Here is a 19,776-nt window from a genome sequence, read left to right as displayed (position 1 = left end):
AAGAGCCAACGCTTCATTAGATAAAGTGCCCCACCTAGTCCCAGCTCCTCCTCTCTTGTCTTTGCCCTCAAGCCAGGATCTGCACCCCCTGCCCCGAATCCTGGCTGCTCGGGCTGACACCTGGCAGATGTGCTTTCTCAGGTATGGGCGAGGGCCGGGTGCCATGAAGCCAGTGCGGGTTGTTACTCTTTGCTGGGTGCTACTGCTGGTGTCCAGGCTGGGGGCCACCAGGAAGGAATCCCCAGAAGAGGCCTCCTTCTACTATGGAAACTTCCCACTTGGTATGTCCACTCTCCAGGTGCTCTGTCCGTCTGTCCGTCTGTCTGTCGGCTTGCCCACACTGGCTGACCTGTCAAGGAGTTTCGGTGTTTCAGCTTCCTTACGGGTAGCATGGTGAAAATACCTCCACGTAGCTGTTCTGAAATAAAAGTTCCTAACAGATTTTTAAAATTTTTATTGGCGCGTAGTTGCTTTTCAGTCTGATGTTAGTTTCTGCTGTATGGCAAAATGAATTCGTTATACATATACATATACCCCTTCTTTTTTGGATTTCCTTCCCGTTCAGGTCACCACAGAGCACCGAGTAGAGCTCCTTGTGATATACTGAAGTTCCTCATTCGTTACCTGTTTTTTATATAGTGTTTACAGGGCCTAACATATGTTTTTAAAGCTACTATATAGATAGTAAATGCCAATCAGAGCTAAAATAGTGCAGATAATGCTTTTAATGCATTATGTCTCTCCCCTCCCCCTGCCACACAAGCTCCCACGCCTACCCCTAGGGAGATAGGGCAGGCTGCCAGGGAGGGGCTTGTCCTGTGGTCCTGGAAGCACAGCCCAGGATCCCAGTCCCAGACGGGGAGTGGGAGAGGGCTCAGGGCCCAGCTTGGGGTCTCCCCCTGCAGGCTTCTCCTGGGGTGTGGGCAGTTCCGCCTTCCAGACTGAGGGCGCCTGGGACCAGCATGGGAAAGGGCCCAGCATCTGGGACACCTTCACGCACAGCGGGAAGGGGAATGTGCTCGGGGACGAGACAGCAGACGTGGCCTGCAACAGCTACTACAAGGTCCAAGTGAGTGATGGGTGTGCGTGTGCGTGTGTGACTGAGTATCACCTAGCAAGAGCTGGGAGGTGACATACTGGGGGAGCCCATGTGACGATGTCAACCAGGTGCTCCACTGAACACCCTCAACCCTGATGCAGCTGGGCAGGGAGGGGCTGGTGGTGACTGGGGCTTGGGGAGGGGGTGCCAGGATATGGGGAAGGTATGTGGGACGTAGAAGGAAAATAAAGCAGGCTCCACCTGAGCCAGGGCCTTAGTCCAAGGGATGGGCAGCTGAAGGGCTGAGGCCTTGGCCCTAGGGCCTACAGGCCATCATGGCCCCTATACAGGAGTCAGCCCCATGGAGACAGTGGGACCAGCTCTTCCTCTCTCTGCCCAGCACCCACCTTCCTCTCTGGACTGGGGGTCCAGAACCCTGGTGGATTTCTCAGAGCACCCCCATATCCTGCCTTTTACTCTACTCCTGGCATAGCCCCGGGAGGAGGCAGGCAGAGGTGGCATCACCCCTGCTATGTAGATGCGGAGCGTGGCCAGGAGGTGCCCTGGCAGGGCCTGGCTGACCCAGCCTACACCCACCCTCGTCTGCACAGGAGGATGTCGCTCTGCTGAGGGAGCTGCATGTCAGCCACTACCGCTTCTCCCTCTCCTGGCCCCGGCTCCTGCCCACGGGCATCCGAGGTGAGCTAAGGCCACCCTATCCCTGCCCCAGAGCACCCTCTTTCGGTCATGTTGGCTTGGTGGGGACACCACACGTTCTGGGTGGGGAGAACAGCCCACAAGCACAGTTTCCCCAGCAGCATCACGGGTTCCAAAGGTAGCTGGGCTCAGAAGTCCCCAACCTTTTTGTCACCAGGGACTGGTTTTGTGGAAGAAAAATTTTCCACAGATGGTTTTGGGGGATGGTTTTGGGACGATGCAAGCACGTTACATTTACTGTGTGCTTTCTATTTTTATTACATCAGCTCCATCTCAGATCACTAGGCATTAGATCCTCAAGGTTGGGGACCCCTGGCTTGACTCCCAGGAGTAGCTCTTCCACCATCTGAGACCCAAGTGCTGGTGGACTGAGTGTGCCTTCAGGCCTGCAGAAAGCTCCAGGGTCCCGGCACAGTGCTCTGCAGAAAGCCAGCATCCTTTCTCATCAACATCCCCTTTTATTTCCCCCTCAGCTGACGGGGTGAACAGAAAGGGAATCCAGTTCTACAGTGACTTCATCGATGCCCTTCTGAAGAGCAACATAACCCCCATCGTGACCTTGCACCACTGGGATCTCCCACAGGTGAGGCTGTGCGGGTTCAGAGGCCCAAGGGGAAGCTCAGCTCAGCAGGAGGGCGCCTGCCCTGGGCACTTGGGATGGCAAAGGTGGGGGCAAAGCCTGGAGTCTGGGCTCTGGCTCAGGACAGGAAGATGGCAGGGAGTGAAGAAGAAATCTCTCTACTTACCCACGGCAGGGAGGTCACACTGATTCACCTGATGTTTGCAATAAGTGGTAAGGGCAGATTCTGATGTTTCCCGAAACATTTAACCTAGAAGCAACAACTCAAACTCACAAAGAAAGAAGTCTCTTTTGAGTAAGAGTTCATGGAATTAACATGTTTGTTTAGCCTGTCTTTCCCTAGTTTGTTAGAATTAGCACTGTTTGTGCTCGTATATGAGCACCCTTGGGGCTTTACTGGAGGTCCAGTGGTTAAGACTCGGTGCTTCCAATGCTGGAGGCACAGGTATGGTCCCTGGTCGGGGAATTAAGATCCCACATGCCAAAAATATATATATAAACTAATAAAAAATTCTACAAAAGATGAGCACCCCACCCTCCCAAGTGATCTCTGTAAGAACCTCACTGTTGGACATCACTATTCAAGAAGGTTTCTCGTTTGTTCAACAAGGCTCCTCAGAGCCCTGCTGGCACAGGAGCCGTTTCTGTACCTCCCTGCGGCACACGGTGGTGGGAGGTCAGAGGGCAAGACACTGGCTTCAGGGAGGTGAGAGGGAGAAGATGGAGTTCCATGGATGCTTGGGAGGGTTGGGCGTGAGGTGGGAGGAAGGCCTCTGGGCTGGGGCTGGGATTGTAGGGCAGGCTTTGGGGAGGTGAACTGGAAACCACCTTCCAACTTCTTCCCTGGTTAACCACAGTCACTGCCCCTTTAGCATTCCCTCCAACCCTCCAAGACGAGTTTGGCAGGCAATCTTGACTGAGCGATGAATCTTGGGGAAATCTTGCATGACGAGCAGATGCCCTTGGGTGGGAGAGAGCCCTCCCCGGAAGGAAGCAGAACCGCTCTCGTGACAGAGGCTTCTGGGAGGCTTCTGAGACCTGCATGGCCCTCAAAATTCTAACCAGAGTTCCCACTCCCCTCCCAGCATTGTGTCTTATTTCTTCTTACAATCAAGATTCTTTTCTCATGATCAGATCTCTTTCCTCTGGCAGTCTTTCTTAAATACTCATTCTATACAGTTCTTTTTAGGCGTGAGAATCTCAAACTTTCTCTGCTTCCTTTCTCTTGTTTGTATAAGGTATAATATGTCTCCATATTTCTCTACAGTTAAACACTCCAACTATCTTCCCGTCTTTTCTCTCTCCCTTTATTGGGGTGTAGGTGCTTTACAAAGTTGTGATATTGGGTACGTTTCTGCTGTAAATGAAGTGAATCAGCTATATATATACACATATGTTCCCTCCCTCTTGGACATCCCTCCCGCCTGACCCATTCCACCCCCTTAAATCCTCAAGTTTTAATGCCTGAGACCCTGCATCTTTGCTCCCCTTTCCTCTAAACATCCTCTGTAGCTCCAATCAGCCAAGTTTCTTCCACAAACTTGGCCCATTAACCCCAAAAGTCTTTTCTGGAGACAGACCCCTGGGGAATTGCTTCTCTCTCCACCCCTCTGTTTGCAGCTCCTCCAGGCCAAGTACGGCGGGTGGCAGAACGTGAGCATGGCCAACTACTTCAGTGATTATGCCAACCTGTGCTTTGAGGCTTTTGGGGACCGTGTGAAACACTGGGTTACTTTCAGTGATCCTCGGGTAAGCAGACCCCTGCTCCAGGTGGGAAAACCCACTTTCCAGCCAAGAGCGCACCCTGTCACTTCTAACATGTCCTGTGGTTCTCACTTGCCATCCCTGCAGACAATGGCAGAAGAGGGCTACGAGACAGGCCACCACGCACCTGGCCTGAAGCTCCAGGGCACGGGCCTGTACAAGGCGGCACATCATGTCATTAAGGTGAGGTGGGTCCTTCTGGGAGTGAAGGCCAGGGTCAAAGTGGAGGGGCGAGCGCCAGTGACAGCAAGCCTGCCCCAGGGGCCCGAGTCTGAGCCCAGCCCTCTGCCGCCTCGCGCCTTCGCACCTGTGCACCATTCCCTTCCCTTCCATCTATGAGCATCCATGAGGGAGGGTCCCATCCAGTGCTCTGCTGGACACTGTGGCCCAGATGCCAGGACGGCTCCCTAGAGCTGGCAATCTGGCCAAGGGGCTGGAGCACATGAGCGTGAAAACTTGTCACCTATAGGTCTAGACTGCCTTGTGGGGCATGGTGGCAGGAGGAAAGGGGGCTGACAGTGAGCTAGGGGAGAAAATCTTCCGTGCATGAGCAGAAGTAAGAGGAGGCTGGAGAAGGACGGCAGTAGGAAGGGGTTAGGAGTGCTTGTCTGATAGCGCGGATTTCAAAGGATTTGGAGTTTTTGGAGGAGGACGGAGAAATCATTTGGAAGCAACAACGAAGAGCAAGGCAGACACTCCCCTAAGGTATGTGGGGTGTGAGGGAGAGCAATGGCATCTGCTGGCAAGGGCTGCAGCGACTGCAGTGGGCTGCAGGGGCAGCCAGGCTCAGTTAGGGCGGAAGCTGAGCAGGACACGGGGGAGATGCTGATGGTGAAACCACCAGAAAGGCCTGAGAAGCGGGGAAGGCAATGGGCCCCATTCCAGGCCATATATGAGGGGCCAGGTGTCGGATGCAAGGCATGAGGGGGTGGCCCCCGATGGTCTCTCAACAGAAGGTGGACACTCTGATCAAGTGGGCAGGTAAGGGACCACTGGGGACATACCGGACCCTCAAATTCATGTCAGCAAGAGAACTGTCTCATTCTTTCCCTGTTTAGCTTAGGATTTCTTTAACTGTGAATATTTAAAGGGCAGAGCTCTGAAGACATCAGCGGGTCCCTGGGGGAGAATGTGGAGAGAAGGCAGCTTGGCACATTTTGCATTCTATTTCTCAAGACTGTTTCAGATGCTTGGTGTTTTGCTAATTTCCTGAGCACGTATGCTGAAAGCAATGCCTAGTGACAGCGCAGGAACAAAACAGACACGTTAGCAAAAATCTTAGGAACAATGAATAGCACGAAGTGGTAGCTTATGTGTTCATGCCAGATTTAGACCAAGTTTCCTCCGTAGTACAGAGGAAATGCAAGGCAGAGGAAGGGAGACTATGGGTCGGGCTAATCACTGCTGGGCTCACGAAAAGGATAAAACTTAAAGTGATCTGCAGAGTTAGAAAGGAGAGAAGGCCCACCTTGGGTTGAAAGGGAGGAGAGAAATGGATAAGGTGGGCACCTCCAATGGACTCCTTTCTCTTTCAGGCCCACGCCCAGGTCTGGCACGCCTACAACGACACGTGGCGCAGCCAGCAGCAAGGTGAGTCCTGCCACCAAGAGCACCGAGAACAGAGTGACCCGGGGAGCAGCGTCATTCTGCCTGCCACCCCCTTCTCTTTCTTTTAAGGTCTGGTGGGGATTTCATTAAACTGCGACTGGGGGGAACCTGTGGACCTCAGTAACCCTAAGGACATAGAGGCTGCCGAGAGATACCTACAGTTCTGCCTGGGCTGGTTTGCCAACCCCATTTACGCCGGAGACTACCCCCAAGTCATGAAGGACCATATCGGTGAGCCATGTCACCTTTTCAGACTCCAGATAGCACAGCAACAGTATGGAGCTCGAGTGAAAGGATGGAAAGTCAGGGGGAGAGAAGAACACATGGGGCTGGTTTGGGTGAAGCACTCAAGGGATAACCCAGCCACCAAAAGATTGAGAACTGGTTATTTGAACTGGAAGGGTGAGGGACATCCAAACAAGTTTCTGACCTGGAAAATGAGAATATCAGAATCCAGGGGAAAAGCAGCTAGCAATTCTCGAAGCGGCTCTCTTCTGCGCTCCGTTGTCCTGTCTCCTCCTCCCCACTCCACTCCACCCAGATGCACTGAAGTAGGGGTGAGGAGTCAAAGACACGGCCTTGGGTGGGCTCAGTCCTATTGCTGGTTCTTTTTGTCCCTTGAGGAGTACTTTCCAAGTTCTGGTGTCCACAGCGTCAGAGGAGAGAATAAAGACAATTCTATAATTCCAATGTTTTTAACTGCCACTTCATAGAAAACTGCAAATAAAATGGATTGAAAAGTAGAGGATTTATCATCTTACCTGAAATCCAGAAAAGGGTGATCCACAAGTAGTTAACTCAGCCCTCAGGGATGTCTTTGGGAACCCAGATTCATCTTTCCACTCTGGTACTTTTAGCTAACTCATTATCTACTTTCCAAGGCCACAAGATGGCTACAGGAGCTCCAGGCATCACATCTTTGTATAGCAACACTCTGAAGCAGAAAAAAAGGGAATAGCACTATCATCTGTTTTTAAGAACAAGGAAAATCTTCCTAAGAAACAGCTTCTACTTCCAGCTGACTTTCCTTTGAGCCTCAGTTCAGTTCAGTTCAGTCACTCAATCGTGTCTGACTCTTTGCAACCCCATTGACGGCAGCACGCCAAGCCTTCCTGTCCATCACCACTCCTGGAGTCCATTCAGACTCATGTCCGTCGAGTCAGTGATGCCATCCTCTGTCGTCCCCTTTTCCTCCTGCTTTCAATCTTTCCCAGCATCAGGATCTTTTCAAATGAGTCAGTTCTTTGCATCAGAACTGATGACAAAGTATTGGAGTTTCAGCTTCAACATCAGTCCTTCCAATGAATATTCAGGACTGATTTCCTTTAGAATGGACTGGTTGGATCTCCTTGCAATCCAAGGGACTCTCAAGAGTCTTCTCCAACACCACAGTTCAAAAGCATCAATTCTTCGGCACTCAGCTTTCTTAATTGTTCAACTCTCATATACATACACGACTATTGGAAAAACCATAGCCTTGACTAGATGGACCTTTGTTGGCAAAGCAACGTCTCTACCTTTTAATATGCTATCTAGGTTGGTCATAACTTTTCTTCCAAGGAGTAAGCATCTTTTAATTTCATGGCCGCAGTCACCATCTGCAGTGATTTTGGAGCCCAAAAAAATAGTCTGCCACTGTTTCCACTGTTTCCCCATCTATTTCCCATGAAGTGATGAGACCAGATGCCATGATCTTCATTTTCTGAATGTTGAGCTTTAAGCCAACTTTTTCACTCTCCTCTTTCACTTTCATCAAGAGGCTCTTTAGTTCCTCTTCACTTTCTGCCATAAGGGTGGTGTCATCCGCATATCTGAGGTTATTGATATTTCTCCCAGCAATCTTGATTCCATCTTGTTGCTTCATCAAGCCCAGCGTTTCTCATGATGCACTCTGCTTACATGTTAAATAAGCAGGATGACAATATACAGCCTTGACGTACTCCTTTCCCAATTTGGAAACAGTTTGTCCAGTTCTAACTGCTGCTTCCTGACCTGCATAAAGGTTTCTCAAGAGGCAGGTCAGGTGGTCTGGTATTCCCATCTCTTTCAGAATTTTCCACAGTTTATTGTGATCCACACAGTCAAAGGCTTTGGCATAGTCAATAAAGCAGTTATGTTTTTTTCTGCAACTCTCTTGCTTTTTTGATGACCCAGCCAGTGTTCGCAATTTGATCTCTGGTTCCTCTGCCTTTTCTAAAACCAGCTTGAACATCAGGAAGTTCACGGTTCATGTATTGCTGAAGCCTGGCTTGGAGAATTCTGAGCATTACTCTACTAGCGTGTGAGATGAGTGCAATTGTGCGGTAGTTTGAGCAGGCACTGCCTTTCTTTGGGATCGGAATGAAAACTGACCTTTTCCAGTCCTGTGGCCACTGCTGAGTTTTCCAAATTTACTGGCATATTGAGTGCAGCACTTTCACAGCATCATCTTTTGGGATTTGAAATAGCTCAACCAGAATTCCATCACCTCCACTAGCGTTGTTCATAGTGATGCTTCCTAAGGCCCACTTGACTTCACATTCCAGGATGTCTGGGTCTAGGTGAGTGATCACACCGTGATTATCTGGGTTGTGAAGATCTGTTTTGTACAGTTCTTTACCCCCTTTGTGCCTCAGGGGACAGAATTGTCATTAGCCCCAAGGCACCCTCAACCACCAGGACTAGAGCCTCAGAGGCTGTGGGTGGGGGGATGGGGGACTAAGACTTACAGAAAGGATGTAGCCCTTGGAAAGAGGGTGAGGAGAACACGGAAGCAGACCAGCACAGGACTACTGGGTAGGCAACCAGCAGCGTCCAGCCAATCTAAAACATGTAACTGTGATTTGGTTTCAGCCTCCCTAAAAAAAGGCAACGATGACAGTGAAATAGATTTAAATCTCACGCATCAACATTATTTTAATGTTTGACTAAGAATGTTTGCATCAACGTATCAAAAATTTCCCCTTCTAAAGGGGAAATTTATCAGACCATTTATCAGACTTCTCTAGAAGAGTTGGCAGCAAGTTCTAATTCCAACTTGGTCACTAACCAGTGAGTGATTCTGGGCAAGTTGCTTCACCTCTTCCTGTCTGTCTTTATTATCTAAAAATGAAGGGATTAGTGTCCATAAATTGTTACTGTGGCCACATTGAGAATGCAAGTTTTGCTTCCATTGTTGTTATTCGATTGAAGTGGTGAGTGAGAGTGGTAACATTTTTTGCTAGGCTGATGAGTAAACATTGGATATAACAAGACTTTTCAATATTAGAAAAGATTAAGGAATATATAGCAATGTACTTGCTATCTTTAACTTCAAGGGTCCTAAAATAAATTGTTTGAGGAAACTGGATCTCAAAGATTATAGGTGGGGAATTGTGAAGTGTGTATCTATTCCAATGGAGATCAAAGAGGCCCCACTAAAAGATTTGTGGGCTGACCGACATGACAGCTGTGGATTGAGCAAGTCTTTCTGAAAGGGCTGTATTATCTTGGAAATTATGACTGGAGGAACTAAGGTGATTGCCAGTGGAAAGAATCAGAACATGTGGAATTCCTTTAAAATGTATTGACTTAAAATAATTGTGCCTATGTTACACATTAAAAAAAAAAAAACTTTACAGTTAAAAAAAGTGAAGGGATTAGGGAAAATAATCTCTAAAAATCTTTTGAAAACAGCCAGTTCTGTGACACATCTGTGCATATACACTCAAAATCTTGAGAAAATCACTTCTGAAGATGTGTAAGGAAAAAGCCCGCATAAGGGGCAGTGCCCACGTGGAGCATTCCTACAGACACACCCCATCATTCACACACTGTGTTTGCTCTCTCGGGACCCTCAGAAGCCACTGCAGGCGCTACAGGACTGTGCTAAAGAACCAAACTGGTTATTTATCCTAGAGAAGTTCTTGGGCTTAAGGTCAATAAACCTAGACCCCACCAACTCCAACTCTGATCATTCAAGTAGGAACAGGGCTCAATTTTTCCTTCATACAATGTGGAAAGAAGGATCTTCTAAGTGGTTTTCTCTTTTTCTTCCTCCAGCATCATTGACTATAGTTGACAAAACAGTTAATATTTTCTTTAGTAGTGAAAGCACTCTGCCTGAAATCTCACTCGCAAATTACTTCCAGGCATCTCTGAAGCATTCATTCACAATAAATACATGAAGAAAGGTAACTCTAGCCCAGTACTGTGCAACAGGACCTTCGGTGATCATGGAAATGTTCTGCATGTCCTGTACCTGTCTTGTTCCATATGAGAGCCTGTAGCTAGGTCTTTCGATTTAAATTCCAATCAAACAAAATTAAAAGTTCCATCCTTCAGTGTGACTGAGTTGAAGATGCAGTCAACATTAGCCGTATTTCAACAGCCACATGTGGTGAGTGGTTATTGTAGTAGACACGGCAGTGACAATTCCTATGGTTTTTCTCAAGTTCCTAAATATAACTGAAAATAATGTTTAATATTTAAATGCATTTAATAATACAATCTTTTCACTCATTTAATCTAAACCAGTAACTTCTTTGGAAACATTTTTATGACTGCATTTTTAGTTACCAACTCATATAAAAATGTTACTTTCCTTTATACATTGACTTAAACTTTTTTTGAGTAGTTTATACAAGGACATGTTTCAAAGTATATCTTTTAAACATCTAGCTGTAGTTCCCAAAAAACAACAAAACAGAATGATGTAAAAACATAGATGATGGTGAGGGTCATAACAGGGAGGATGACGGCCATTTACTAAGCTTTCCATGAATAAAGTCTTAACCTGAGCACTCAATTTATATGTTTTGGAGGCAGCAAATTTCTGACCTTAATTTATGTCTTTCCTTTAAGCCTCAAACTATGGAACTTGTCTCTAAAACATTTTTTGAACATAATGGTGAACCTACACTTAGGATGGTGCAAACATCAATGTTAGTGTAGAAAATTTAAAAAAAATTTGGGTTAAGCTTCCTTCCCTCCCCTACCTCACTGTTCCTATCCTCCCCAGAAGTACACTTTCAGAGATGGATTGTGCTGATAAGCAAAAAACACTGCTGCTTGGTATGTGCACATATGTATATACTCATAACGCTCTGCATTTTTGTTTCACTCGAGCGTCCATCTTGGCACTCATCTATGCTGGTATATGAAACACCACCTCATTCATTCTAATGGCTGCAGTGTGGCACTGATGTAACACATCCCATCACTTACTAGTCAGTCTCTCCTGACAGACCTTCAGGTTGCTTCCAATCTTTTGCTAATGAAGATCCTTGTACATACATCCTTTTACATGAGTAGTGTAGGATAAGTAGATTTGAATCCGTCAGTGAAAGGACATACACTTTTACAATTTTGAGTGAGGACACTGCCCAACACAGAAGTGGTACCAGCTAACACCACCACAGTCCTGAACATGACCGTCTCTCCCCCACTTGCCAGAGTACCACTGGCCTCCAGTTCCCTTCCAAGAGGCAGACAAAATTACCAATTTTTGATGTAAGGAATAACCTAGTTCTACTTTTTTTCCAGATAGCTGCACAATTTCCCATACACCAATTACTGAGTAATCTGTGGAAATATTTCTTTTAAGCAATATGAACTGAAAAATTTTTGGCTAGCATTCCAATGAAGAAATTCCAGCTTGAAAGGCTAAGATGGTAATTTCCATGCTGCTGCATTCCAAAGCCCAGGATCTGGATATTGGCTTTCATGTAAACACACCAGTATCAAGGTGGTGCCTGACAACAGAATGACTGTGAGAAAATAAAACTTGGTTAAGTTTTACTTTTTTCTCTCATTAGGAAGAAAGAGTGCAGAGCAAGGCCTGGAAATGTCAAGGTTGCCAATGTTCTCACTCCAGGAGAAGAGCTACATTAAAGGCACATCTGACTTCTTGGGCTTAGGCCATTTTACGACTCGGTACATCACGGAAAGAAACTATCCTTCTGGCCAGGGGCCCAGCTACCAGAATGATCGTGACTTAGTAGAACTGGTTGACCCGAACTGGCCTGACCTGGGATCTAAATGGCTATATTCTGTGCCATGGGGATTTCGGAGGCTTCTCAACTTTGCTCAGGTGACTACACTAAGCTGAAGGACATTTTTTACCTGAATTCATGTTTTTACAGCATAAGCTCAGGTGCCTACATTTTAAAGTTAATTTAAAAACCCAGTTACACTTCAGAAGCTACTAGATAGGCCTTAAAGAAAGACTAATGTGGACTTTCTTGTCGATCCAATGGTTAAGATTCTCAACTTCCATTGCAGTGGGCACAGGTTCAATCCTTGGTCAGAGAACTAAGATCCCACATGGTACACAGCATGGCCAAAAAAAAAGATGAATGTTTACTAATAATCATATATAGAGACCATATACATGGTTGTTATATCTTATATAAATTCATGTAATATGCATATATATCATATATAACAATATGATTATATGTGATACAGATATTATACATTTATAAATAAATTTTAAAAATCTCATACTTATTTTTCTGCTCTTCTCACCTGTAATGGAATATATGGACAAAAACAAGACCTGAAGTATATTTTCTCCAAAATGATGGCTTGTCAAGAAATGAATTCTTCTGAGACTTCCCTGGTGGTTCAGTGGCTAAGGCTCCATGCTTCCAGTCCAGGGATGCAGGGTGCACAGGTTCAATTCCTGGTCAGAGAACTAAGATCCCATTTGCTTCATGGTGCAGCCAAAAATAAATATACATGCATATATATATAATTTTTTCCTATATGAACTTGCCTTCTGCCTACATTCATCTCTAAATAAACATGCTAACTGGCAGTGGCTAAATGACAATTAGAATGCCCAATTAGAACATGGCAGGCTTCAGTATGTGTTGCCATGATTCCTTTCAGACTCAATACGGCAATCCACTCATATATGTGACAGAAAATGGAGCGTCTCAAAAATTACACTGTACCCAATTGTGTGATGAGTGGAGAATTCGATATCTTAAAGGATACACAAACGAAATGCTAAAAGGTAAGATACAAACTGTCTTCACATATCTTTTTATTCAATTTGGGCAAAATTTGATAACAATTGATTAAAACTGTTTCTAAATCTCATAAATGAAAATATTTAAGGTTATCTTCACAATACTGTTTTTCAAAGAAAATAAAACATATTCAAAATGGAATAAAATGTCTTTGCAGCTATCAAAGATGGTGCTAATGTAAAAGGGTATACTTCCTGGTCTCTGTTGGATAAGTTTGAATGGGAGAGAGGATACTCAGACAGATATGGATTCTACTATATTGATTTCAACAAGAAAAACAGGCCACGCTATCCAAAGGCTTCAGTTGAATATTACAAGAGGATTATCACTGCCAATGGGTTTCCCAATACGAGAGAGGTAGGAATAATTCTCAATGTTATTCTTTCTGGATTTTAGAACTAGGTAACTGGAGTACAGAGTTTAGCAAGCACCTCACAGGGGTATCTGGGAACAGAGCCCAGTGTTTTCCCCCCTCCTTGCTTATTTGCTTGGAATGGGGGTAAGGACAATGCAATCCTAGCACACAGAGCATTAAGAGCAAACTAGGGTTATTAAAATTTTTCCTTTCTTTTCCCACCAAATGGCACAGCAATACAAGTGCACTGTTTCCAAAATGAGATTAAAATGGTAAAAAATATTCTGTAAAACCTCCCATTTTCTAAAACCTGCCCATTTTTCTATCAGCTCTCTATTCTCTATGCTGTTGCACCCAATGGCAGGGAATGTAAGTTGTAATTTAGAGTGTCTTCTTTTGAAAAAATCTCACTTGTTCATCAACATTCTTTTAGGGTGAACCTAGTTGGACTAAAAATAGAAGCAGTGACTGATGGTTATCAGGTATTCACTATTTTTGCATTAGTAGAAAAGACAGTAATGCATTATTAGAAAAAGATAGCTAGATTATAAGAATAAAAACTGCTCTTTAGCTCCCTCACAATGATGCACAGGCATTCAATAAACATTAACTGATTTAAACTATAAGCAGATTCTTGGAAAAATTTTTACCCCACACTCTTCCAAAAATGATTTCACAGTGCAAACATAGTCTAAGACAACTTTACTTACCAAGTGGGTTTTTATTAGGTGGAAAGTTGGTACTTCAAAGCCTTGGAAATTTGCTCTATCAACAACCAGATGCTTGCTGCAGGTGAGTTTAATTCTTTGATAATTAAACCATGTAATTAACATATGTAGTGGTATTACCAAAACTCAAAATGTGGACACACCTTAAGTCAATCTTCCAAAGCCACATGATGAAAAATGGACTTTTTCCCTTTACTTTGTAGCAATGTCAAATTTCTATCGGCATTTAAAATATTTTCTAAAATATTTCTTTTTCATGAAAAAGAAATATTTTATCTACTCTAGTTTGATTCTGAATGATAGTGTAAATTTATAAATCTACTATTGTTATAGTGGGCTGTTGGAAGGAGGCAGAAATTCAACCATTCTACCAAATGGAATGAAGAAAAATCCACAAACACTCTAGACATTATATTCACTCACTCAGCAAGTAATTATTAAAGTCACTATTGGCTCAAGGGTGTTTTAAGCCCTAGGGACATAGCAATAAACAAAACAAGGTCCTTGCTCTCACAGAAGGCATTTCTAATGCAATAGGATCTAAAAGGGTCAGAGATGTAGCATAAGCAGGATAGTTAACATGCACCAAGAAATGCCAACGCATGTCATCTGTTTCTCTGTAGTCTGTCTTTATGTATCAGGGGCTTCCTTTGTAGCTCAGTCTGCCTGCCTGCAATGAAGGAGACCCGGGTTTGGTTCCTGGATCGGGAAGATCCCCTGGAGAAGGAAATGGCAACCCACTCCAGTACTATGGCCTGAGAATCCCATGGACAGAGGAGCCTGGCAGGCTACAATCCATGGGGTCACAAGAGTCAGAGATGACTTAGCAACTAAACCACCAAATATAAGGGCAACAAAAAAAATACACTTCCTGTTTTAACAAATTTTTTTTTTACTGCTATGCACATTTAACAAATTCATCTTTAATGTGGTATCAGAGGTGGAAAATGCTAGCTCAGATCCTACCAACTCAGCTATTTTTACAGGCCAATATACCACTGTCCCCTCCCCCCTCATCTAAATAATCAAGCAACATTAAAGATGTATATTTCACTAAAATAATAAAGAAACATGACGCAGAATTTACTACTGAGCCCACGAGCTCCATGAGAATAGGGTCTGTGCCTTATTTATCTCAGTAACCAAGGGTACCTGGCACAAAACCTAAAAGCAGGCATTTCATAAATGCCTACTACAATATTAATGCACATGAAATAATGTTTATCATTTACCTCTTAAAATTATCTAGCTATGGTTAGAATTACCATAAAAATTTTCAATATAGAAATTCATATACCTCTTAGGATATACAATCACACCTTTCAGTTCAGTTCAGTCGCTCAGTCGTGTCCGACCCTTTGTGACCCCATGAATTGCAGCACACCAGGCCTCCCTGTCCATCACCAACTCCTGGAGTTCACGCAAACTCACATCACACCTTTGAAAGGCTGCAAATATTTCTCAAGGAATTTTTTTTTTCTCCTAAATCCCTCCAATGAGTCCACGGCCATACCACCCTGAACGTACCCAATATCATCTAAATCACCCCAATGAGAATTACAGAAGCTGAGGAATATGGCTGCTAACATTCTGAGTAAGCACAAGCATTAACATACATATAGACTTTATTATAGTACTGAAGAACCACAAGTCAGCATGCTTTATCGGTATTTTCTAAAGTATCTCACGAAGCCCTTACACAGTTTTTTGTAACATTTGATATACTAGGTTCTCTTTTTTATAGCAAATGAGAATTAGCAAGTGTGATGATGCTATGCTCCAAGTTTCTCCGGACAGCTGAAGCTCTTCAGGATGAAGCTGCATTCGCCTTCTAATCTGCCGTGTTGGTCTCTCCCCTCCGCTGCAGAGCCTTTGCTAAGTTACATGCAGATTGTGACGGAGATCGTGGTACCGACAGTCTGCACCCTCTGTATACTAATCGCTGCAGTTCTCCTGATGCTTCTCCTGCGGAGTCTGAGCTGAGACGCGGTCACCTGTTCTGCAGATGCATCTTTCAGAGAACCATCAGGATCTTCCTCAGCTTCTTTCTCCTTTTTCTCCTTTAAAGGCTCAGGCACATCTCTGTTTTCAGGTTTTGTGATAATTTCCTTCCCATTACCTCTGTCCATTTTGGGGGGGGGGGAGGGCAGTTAGAGCTAGGATTTAAGAATTAGAAAATTAAGTGTAAATGAAATAAAAATCATCTGTAATCTCACCCTTCTCAAAGTCAATGTTAGTATTTTGCTGTATATCATGCACTGATTTTTATTTTGCAGAAAGGGATCATACTGCACAAACGGTTTTATGATTTATCTCATTTTAAAATCTGTCCTGGGGACTTCCCTGGTGGTCCAGTGGTTAACACTTCCACCTTCCACTGCAGGGGGTGCAAGTTTGATCTCTGGGGGGAAGCTAAGATCCCACATGCCTTGTGGCCAAAAAAAAACTCAAAAACATGAAAAATAAAAATGAAAAATAAAATCTGTCTGGAAATATTATTTTCATGCAGAAATAATTACCACATTAGGACTGCGCTACATGTGACAAAGTCAATCCTTTAGGCAACAACGCTTTCAGGCCATCATGCAGAAGCACTAGGTGTGGACTCAGTAAACGAGGATGTGGACTTTCCTAGAGAAACTTTCTTATGCTAAACGAGCATCCTTTACTCACTGAAATACCTCAAAGAAATGCTATATACTTAATTCATGTATCTTCTCTGTAACTGGATAGTTTTTTAAAAGTCCATTTTATTCCTAACTATGCTAAAATGCTAAAATTAATATCCATTTATTGGGTATAACACAGCTTAAGAAAGATTGTTAAGAAAAACTCATTCACATCTGATTCTATTTAGCTCTGGTGAAACGCAAAAACAGTAAAATCGTAGAAGGGCTATTCCATTCATTCTTTTGGTTGATACTATCTCAAGTTAGACCTTTTAGAAATGTACTTGCATCTGGGGGTTAGTCCTACATTTGGGATGAGTTACGACTCATCCCAAAGTTTCACAAAACTTTGCTTTCAATGTCAAGTCAACATGCCTGTTTAGGGTTTTTCTGTTCCATCAATGGTTTTGAAACCAAACTCTCTACTGTATACACAGATTTCAGATGCAAAGACATTATCACTCAAAAAAGTGTTTTTTTTCATTTCTCTGGTTTTAGGATTAAACTGTCAGTTGACTATGACAGCTTCTTTCAACTACAGAAGGTAGAAAGGAAATTAGACTTGCACAGCTAACACCTGGTAAGCCTTTATGTGGTTACTAATAATTCATAATTCAAATGTATTAAGTCAGCATTTATGTCATAGAAAGAAAAAAAGAAAAAGCATAAGGTACTTAGGACATTATCAAATATTTTCAGAGAATAAAGAATGAACACACTACCTTACAGAGGGCCCCAGCAGCACACCTCACTTGAAATGCACCTGGCTACAGGTAACCATGCTAGTAAAGGATAGCCTTTCTTCCAAGCTACCGTTTAATGTTAATTCAGAAAAATCTATAACCAGAGAGAGAGAGAGATCAAAATCAATTACCAGCCAGCTTTTCTAGTAAGTTACTGCTGAATTTTACAATAATCAAGAGGTGGTCTGAATGATGTGTCTTCTACCTGAACAGAACCTGTTAGGCAAAAATCAGCAAAGACAGTTTCTTTAAATGGTTAACCTTCTTGATGCACTGAAAACAATGACTAAACAAACTAAGAGGGCTTCCCTGATGGCTTAGTGGTAAAGAATCCACCTGCCAATGCAGGAGACATGGGTTCAATCCATGGTCCAGGAAGATGTCACATGCTGTGGAGTAACCAAGTCTCCGAGACACAAGTACTGAGCCTGTGTTCTAGAGCCCGGGAGCCACAAGAGAAGCCATGACAGTGAGAAACCCACACACCACAACCAGAGAAAGGCCCCCTCTCACGGCAAGTAGAGGAAAAAAGCCTGAGAGGCAATGAAGACCCAGCACAGCCAAAAATAAAAACTAAAAATTATTAAAAAAAAAACCCTAAGAGATAAACTAGATTCTTAAAAATCGTATTGTACACAACATTGTAAACACAAAATGGTAAAGCAATTTTGTAAACACAAACATTGAAAAGCAATTATATTCCAATAAAAACTTTTTTAAAATTATATATTTTGGGGATTTTCCTGGCGGTCCAGTGGTTAGGACTCCCTGCTTCCACTGCAGGCTGCCCAGGTATGATCCTTGGAAAGGGACTGAAATCCCACAAAATGTGTGGGGTAGTCAAAAAAAAAAAAAAAAAAAAGAGATATGTTTTAAGTATGGGAACCTACTGCTTTAATTTTTGTGCCTCTTTCGCTACAGTTAAACAATTTTCGTTTTCTAATCATAATATATATTTCAGAAAACATTTTCTACTTAGGATTTCTAGTCTTAGAGCTAGAAACACATCCATTTTTCTTTTCTCCCGAACAGTTGTATTTCAAAAATAAATGATACAATTAACATTTAGACGAGACCATGTCCACTTCCTTGTGGGTCAACATTTTGGTTTCCATATTCCCACCATTACCAGCAACCATCTGCTGAGCACCCACCGGGTGGGTAGCACTCTACTGGACACTTTTTCTCCCCCATTAACTCCAAGTCATTATTCTCTCTTCCCAGAGCAGCTAAAAGTACACTTCTCTCTCTTCAGTCTTCCTGCTTTTGATGTAAATTGTCTTATTCAAGAGCACCATACCATTAGGTATCTTGAAAAGCTAGTATTTGACCTAAGTGCTCAGTCCAGTGAAACAGAAAGTCTGATTCTGTAAATGCCTATAATCTTTGGCCAAAAATAAATGATTTACTGGGCTTTAATATTTACAACTGAAGCTTTGTGTGAATAATCTATGACTTTTACAAATGAGGTTCTCCTTCAACAGTGGGTCTTCCTTTGGGCCAAAGGTCACTGAATAATTTCTAGACAAACACATCAATAATACATGATGGGTAGAAGAAGTAATAAGGTTCAAGTCAAATGGAGTTTGAGTTGTTTCCAATCACACAAATGTATGATTTCATAAAAATTCCGTATTTTCATAAAAGAAGTCACTGGACCAATACATTAGCAAATAGATTTAACTCTACCATTCAAAATACCTTGCATTCTTTTTTGAAGCATCAAAGACTCTAGAAGATAGGTTCTGTATACTTCACTTACTCAGCATCATTGGAAAAGGTGTTTAATCTTGTTTAAAAGGTGTTTAATCTTATATTAATCTCCTAACAGAGGTTTAATCTTCAGCTAATACATTTTAAAATGGCATTTTTGAAAAATATATCACATTTATTCATGTATTTTAAACTTTTAAAATCATAAATAAAATTATAAATAAAATAATAAATCACCTTTAAGTAAAAAAAAAAAAAAACTGAAACAAATGTAGATAAAATGTTTAAATTGATGATCTTTAACCTTTGTGGCACAATGAAATCACCTGGAGAACTTTAAAAAATCTGATGTCCAATGATTGATTCACTTGGGTATTAGGGTTTTAAAGGCTCCCCCTCCAGTATTCTTGCCTAGAGAATCCCAGGGATGAGGGAGCCTGGTGGGCTGCCGTATCTATGGGGTCACACAGAGTCGGACACGACTGAAGTGACTTAGCAGCAGCAGCAGCAGCGGATGATTCTAATAATCAAAGCTGAGACCCACCCCTGCCCTCATCATTCCACACCTCAGGGTTAAGTTTAATCGTCTCTTTTCAGAGGTTCTTCTATGCTCCGGGTTTATATTTTGTTACTGTAAACAATACCACAATTAGTAATCTGGTCAAAATTTTATTTTGGTGGATACCACCCTCCACAGAAGCCATACAACTCGACACTCCAGCCAGCAGTGTGTAAGACTTCCCCAAATCCTGGCCAGCACGGTGACACCAAACCTGCTGATCTTTGCTAATCTGACAGGTGAGAGTATCTACATAATATAAATTTGCATTTCCCTTATTATATGTGAGGCTGAGCATCTTTTAAG

The 19,776-nt window shown here is 43.3% G+C and overlaps 2 protein-coding genes across 10 annotated transcripts in view; one reads left to right on the top strand and one right to left on the bottom strand.

Moving 5' to 3' along the window:
- The first annotated feature begins 163 nt into the window (after window positions 1-163).
- On the top strand, window positions 164-15,823 carry LCTL (lactase like). Of its 3 annotated transcripts, XM_069597636.1 has the most exons (13): window positions 164-281; window positions 906-1,069; window positions 1,651-1,738; window positions 2,230-2,339; window positions 3,957-4,085; window positions 4,188-4,283; window positions 5,636-5,690; window positions 5,778-5,939; window positions 11,483-11,757; window positions 12,561-12,687; window positions 12,861-13,060; window positions 13,787-13,850; window positions 15,654-15,823. In XM_069597636.1, exons 1-13 carry the CDS (start codon window positions 164-166, stop codon window positions 15,767-15,769), a joined length of 1,704 nt encoding a protein of 567 aa, XP_069453737.1. In that variant the 3' UTR covers window positions 15,770-15,823. The 3 variants fall into 3 exon arrangements, with proteins under 3 accessions (XP_069453737.1, XP_069453738.1, XP_069453739.1); XM_069597637.1 differs by lacking the exons at window positions 164-281; window positions 906-1,069; window positions 1,651-1,738; ... (1 more) ...; window positions 12,861-13,060; window positions 13,787-13,850 and having other exon boundaries at window positions 3,996-4,085; XM_069597638.1 differs by lacking the exons at window positions 164-281; window positions 906-1,069; window positions 1,651-1,738; ... (2 more) ...; window positions 12,861-13,060; window positions 13,787-13,850 and having other exon boundaries at window positions 3,996-4,085.
- Window positions 15,394-19,776, bottom strand: part of ZWILCH (zwilch kinetochore protein) — a 42,299-nt gene continuing 37,916 nt past the window's right edge. For 4 of the 7 annotated variants that reach the window (XM_069597628.1, XM_069597629.1, XM_069597632.1 and 1 more), the window contains 2 exons: window positions 17,178-17,292; window positions 15,394-15,942 (listed from right to left, as the gene is read on the bottom strand). In XM_069597628.1, the coding sequence (XP_069453729.1) occupies window positions 17,204-17,292 (89 nt within the window). In that variant the 3' untranslated portion in view covers window positions 15,394-15,942; window positions 17,178-17,203. The remainder of the gene's footprint in view (window positions 15,943-17,177; window positions 17,293-19,776) is intronic. The other 3 variants (XM_069597630.1, XM_069597631.1, XM_069597635.1) reach the window with 1 other exon arrangement.

The sequence above is a fragment of the Ovis canadensis genome, chromosome 7, assembly GCF_042477335.2.
Source record: "Ovis canadensis isolate MfBH-ARS-UI-01 breed Bighorn chromosome 7, ARS-UI_OviCan_v2, whole genome shotgun sequence".
Classification (NCBI taxonomy): Eukaryota; Metazoa; Chordata; class Mammalia; order Artiodactyla; family Bovidae; genus Ovis; species Ovis canadensis.
Note: the sequence above shows the minus strand (reverse complement) of the source record. Positions and strands in the feature narration are given on the sequence as shown.

Excerpts from the sequence above, each read along its gene's own strand:
- LCTL (XM_069597636.1), top strand. The coding sequence starts at position 164 with ATGAAGCCAGTGCGGGTTGTTACTCTTTGCTGGGTGCTACTGCTGGTG. Across the intron at positions 282-905 it reads CTATGGAAACTTCCCACTTG|GCTTCTCCTGGGGTGTGGGC; the intron begins GTATGTCCACTC and ends CTCCCCCTGCAG. Across the intron at positions 11,758-12,560 it reads GGCTTCTCAACTTTGCTCAG|ACTCAATACGGCAATCCACT; the intron begins GTGACTACACTA and ends GATTCCTTTCAG.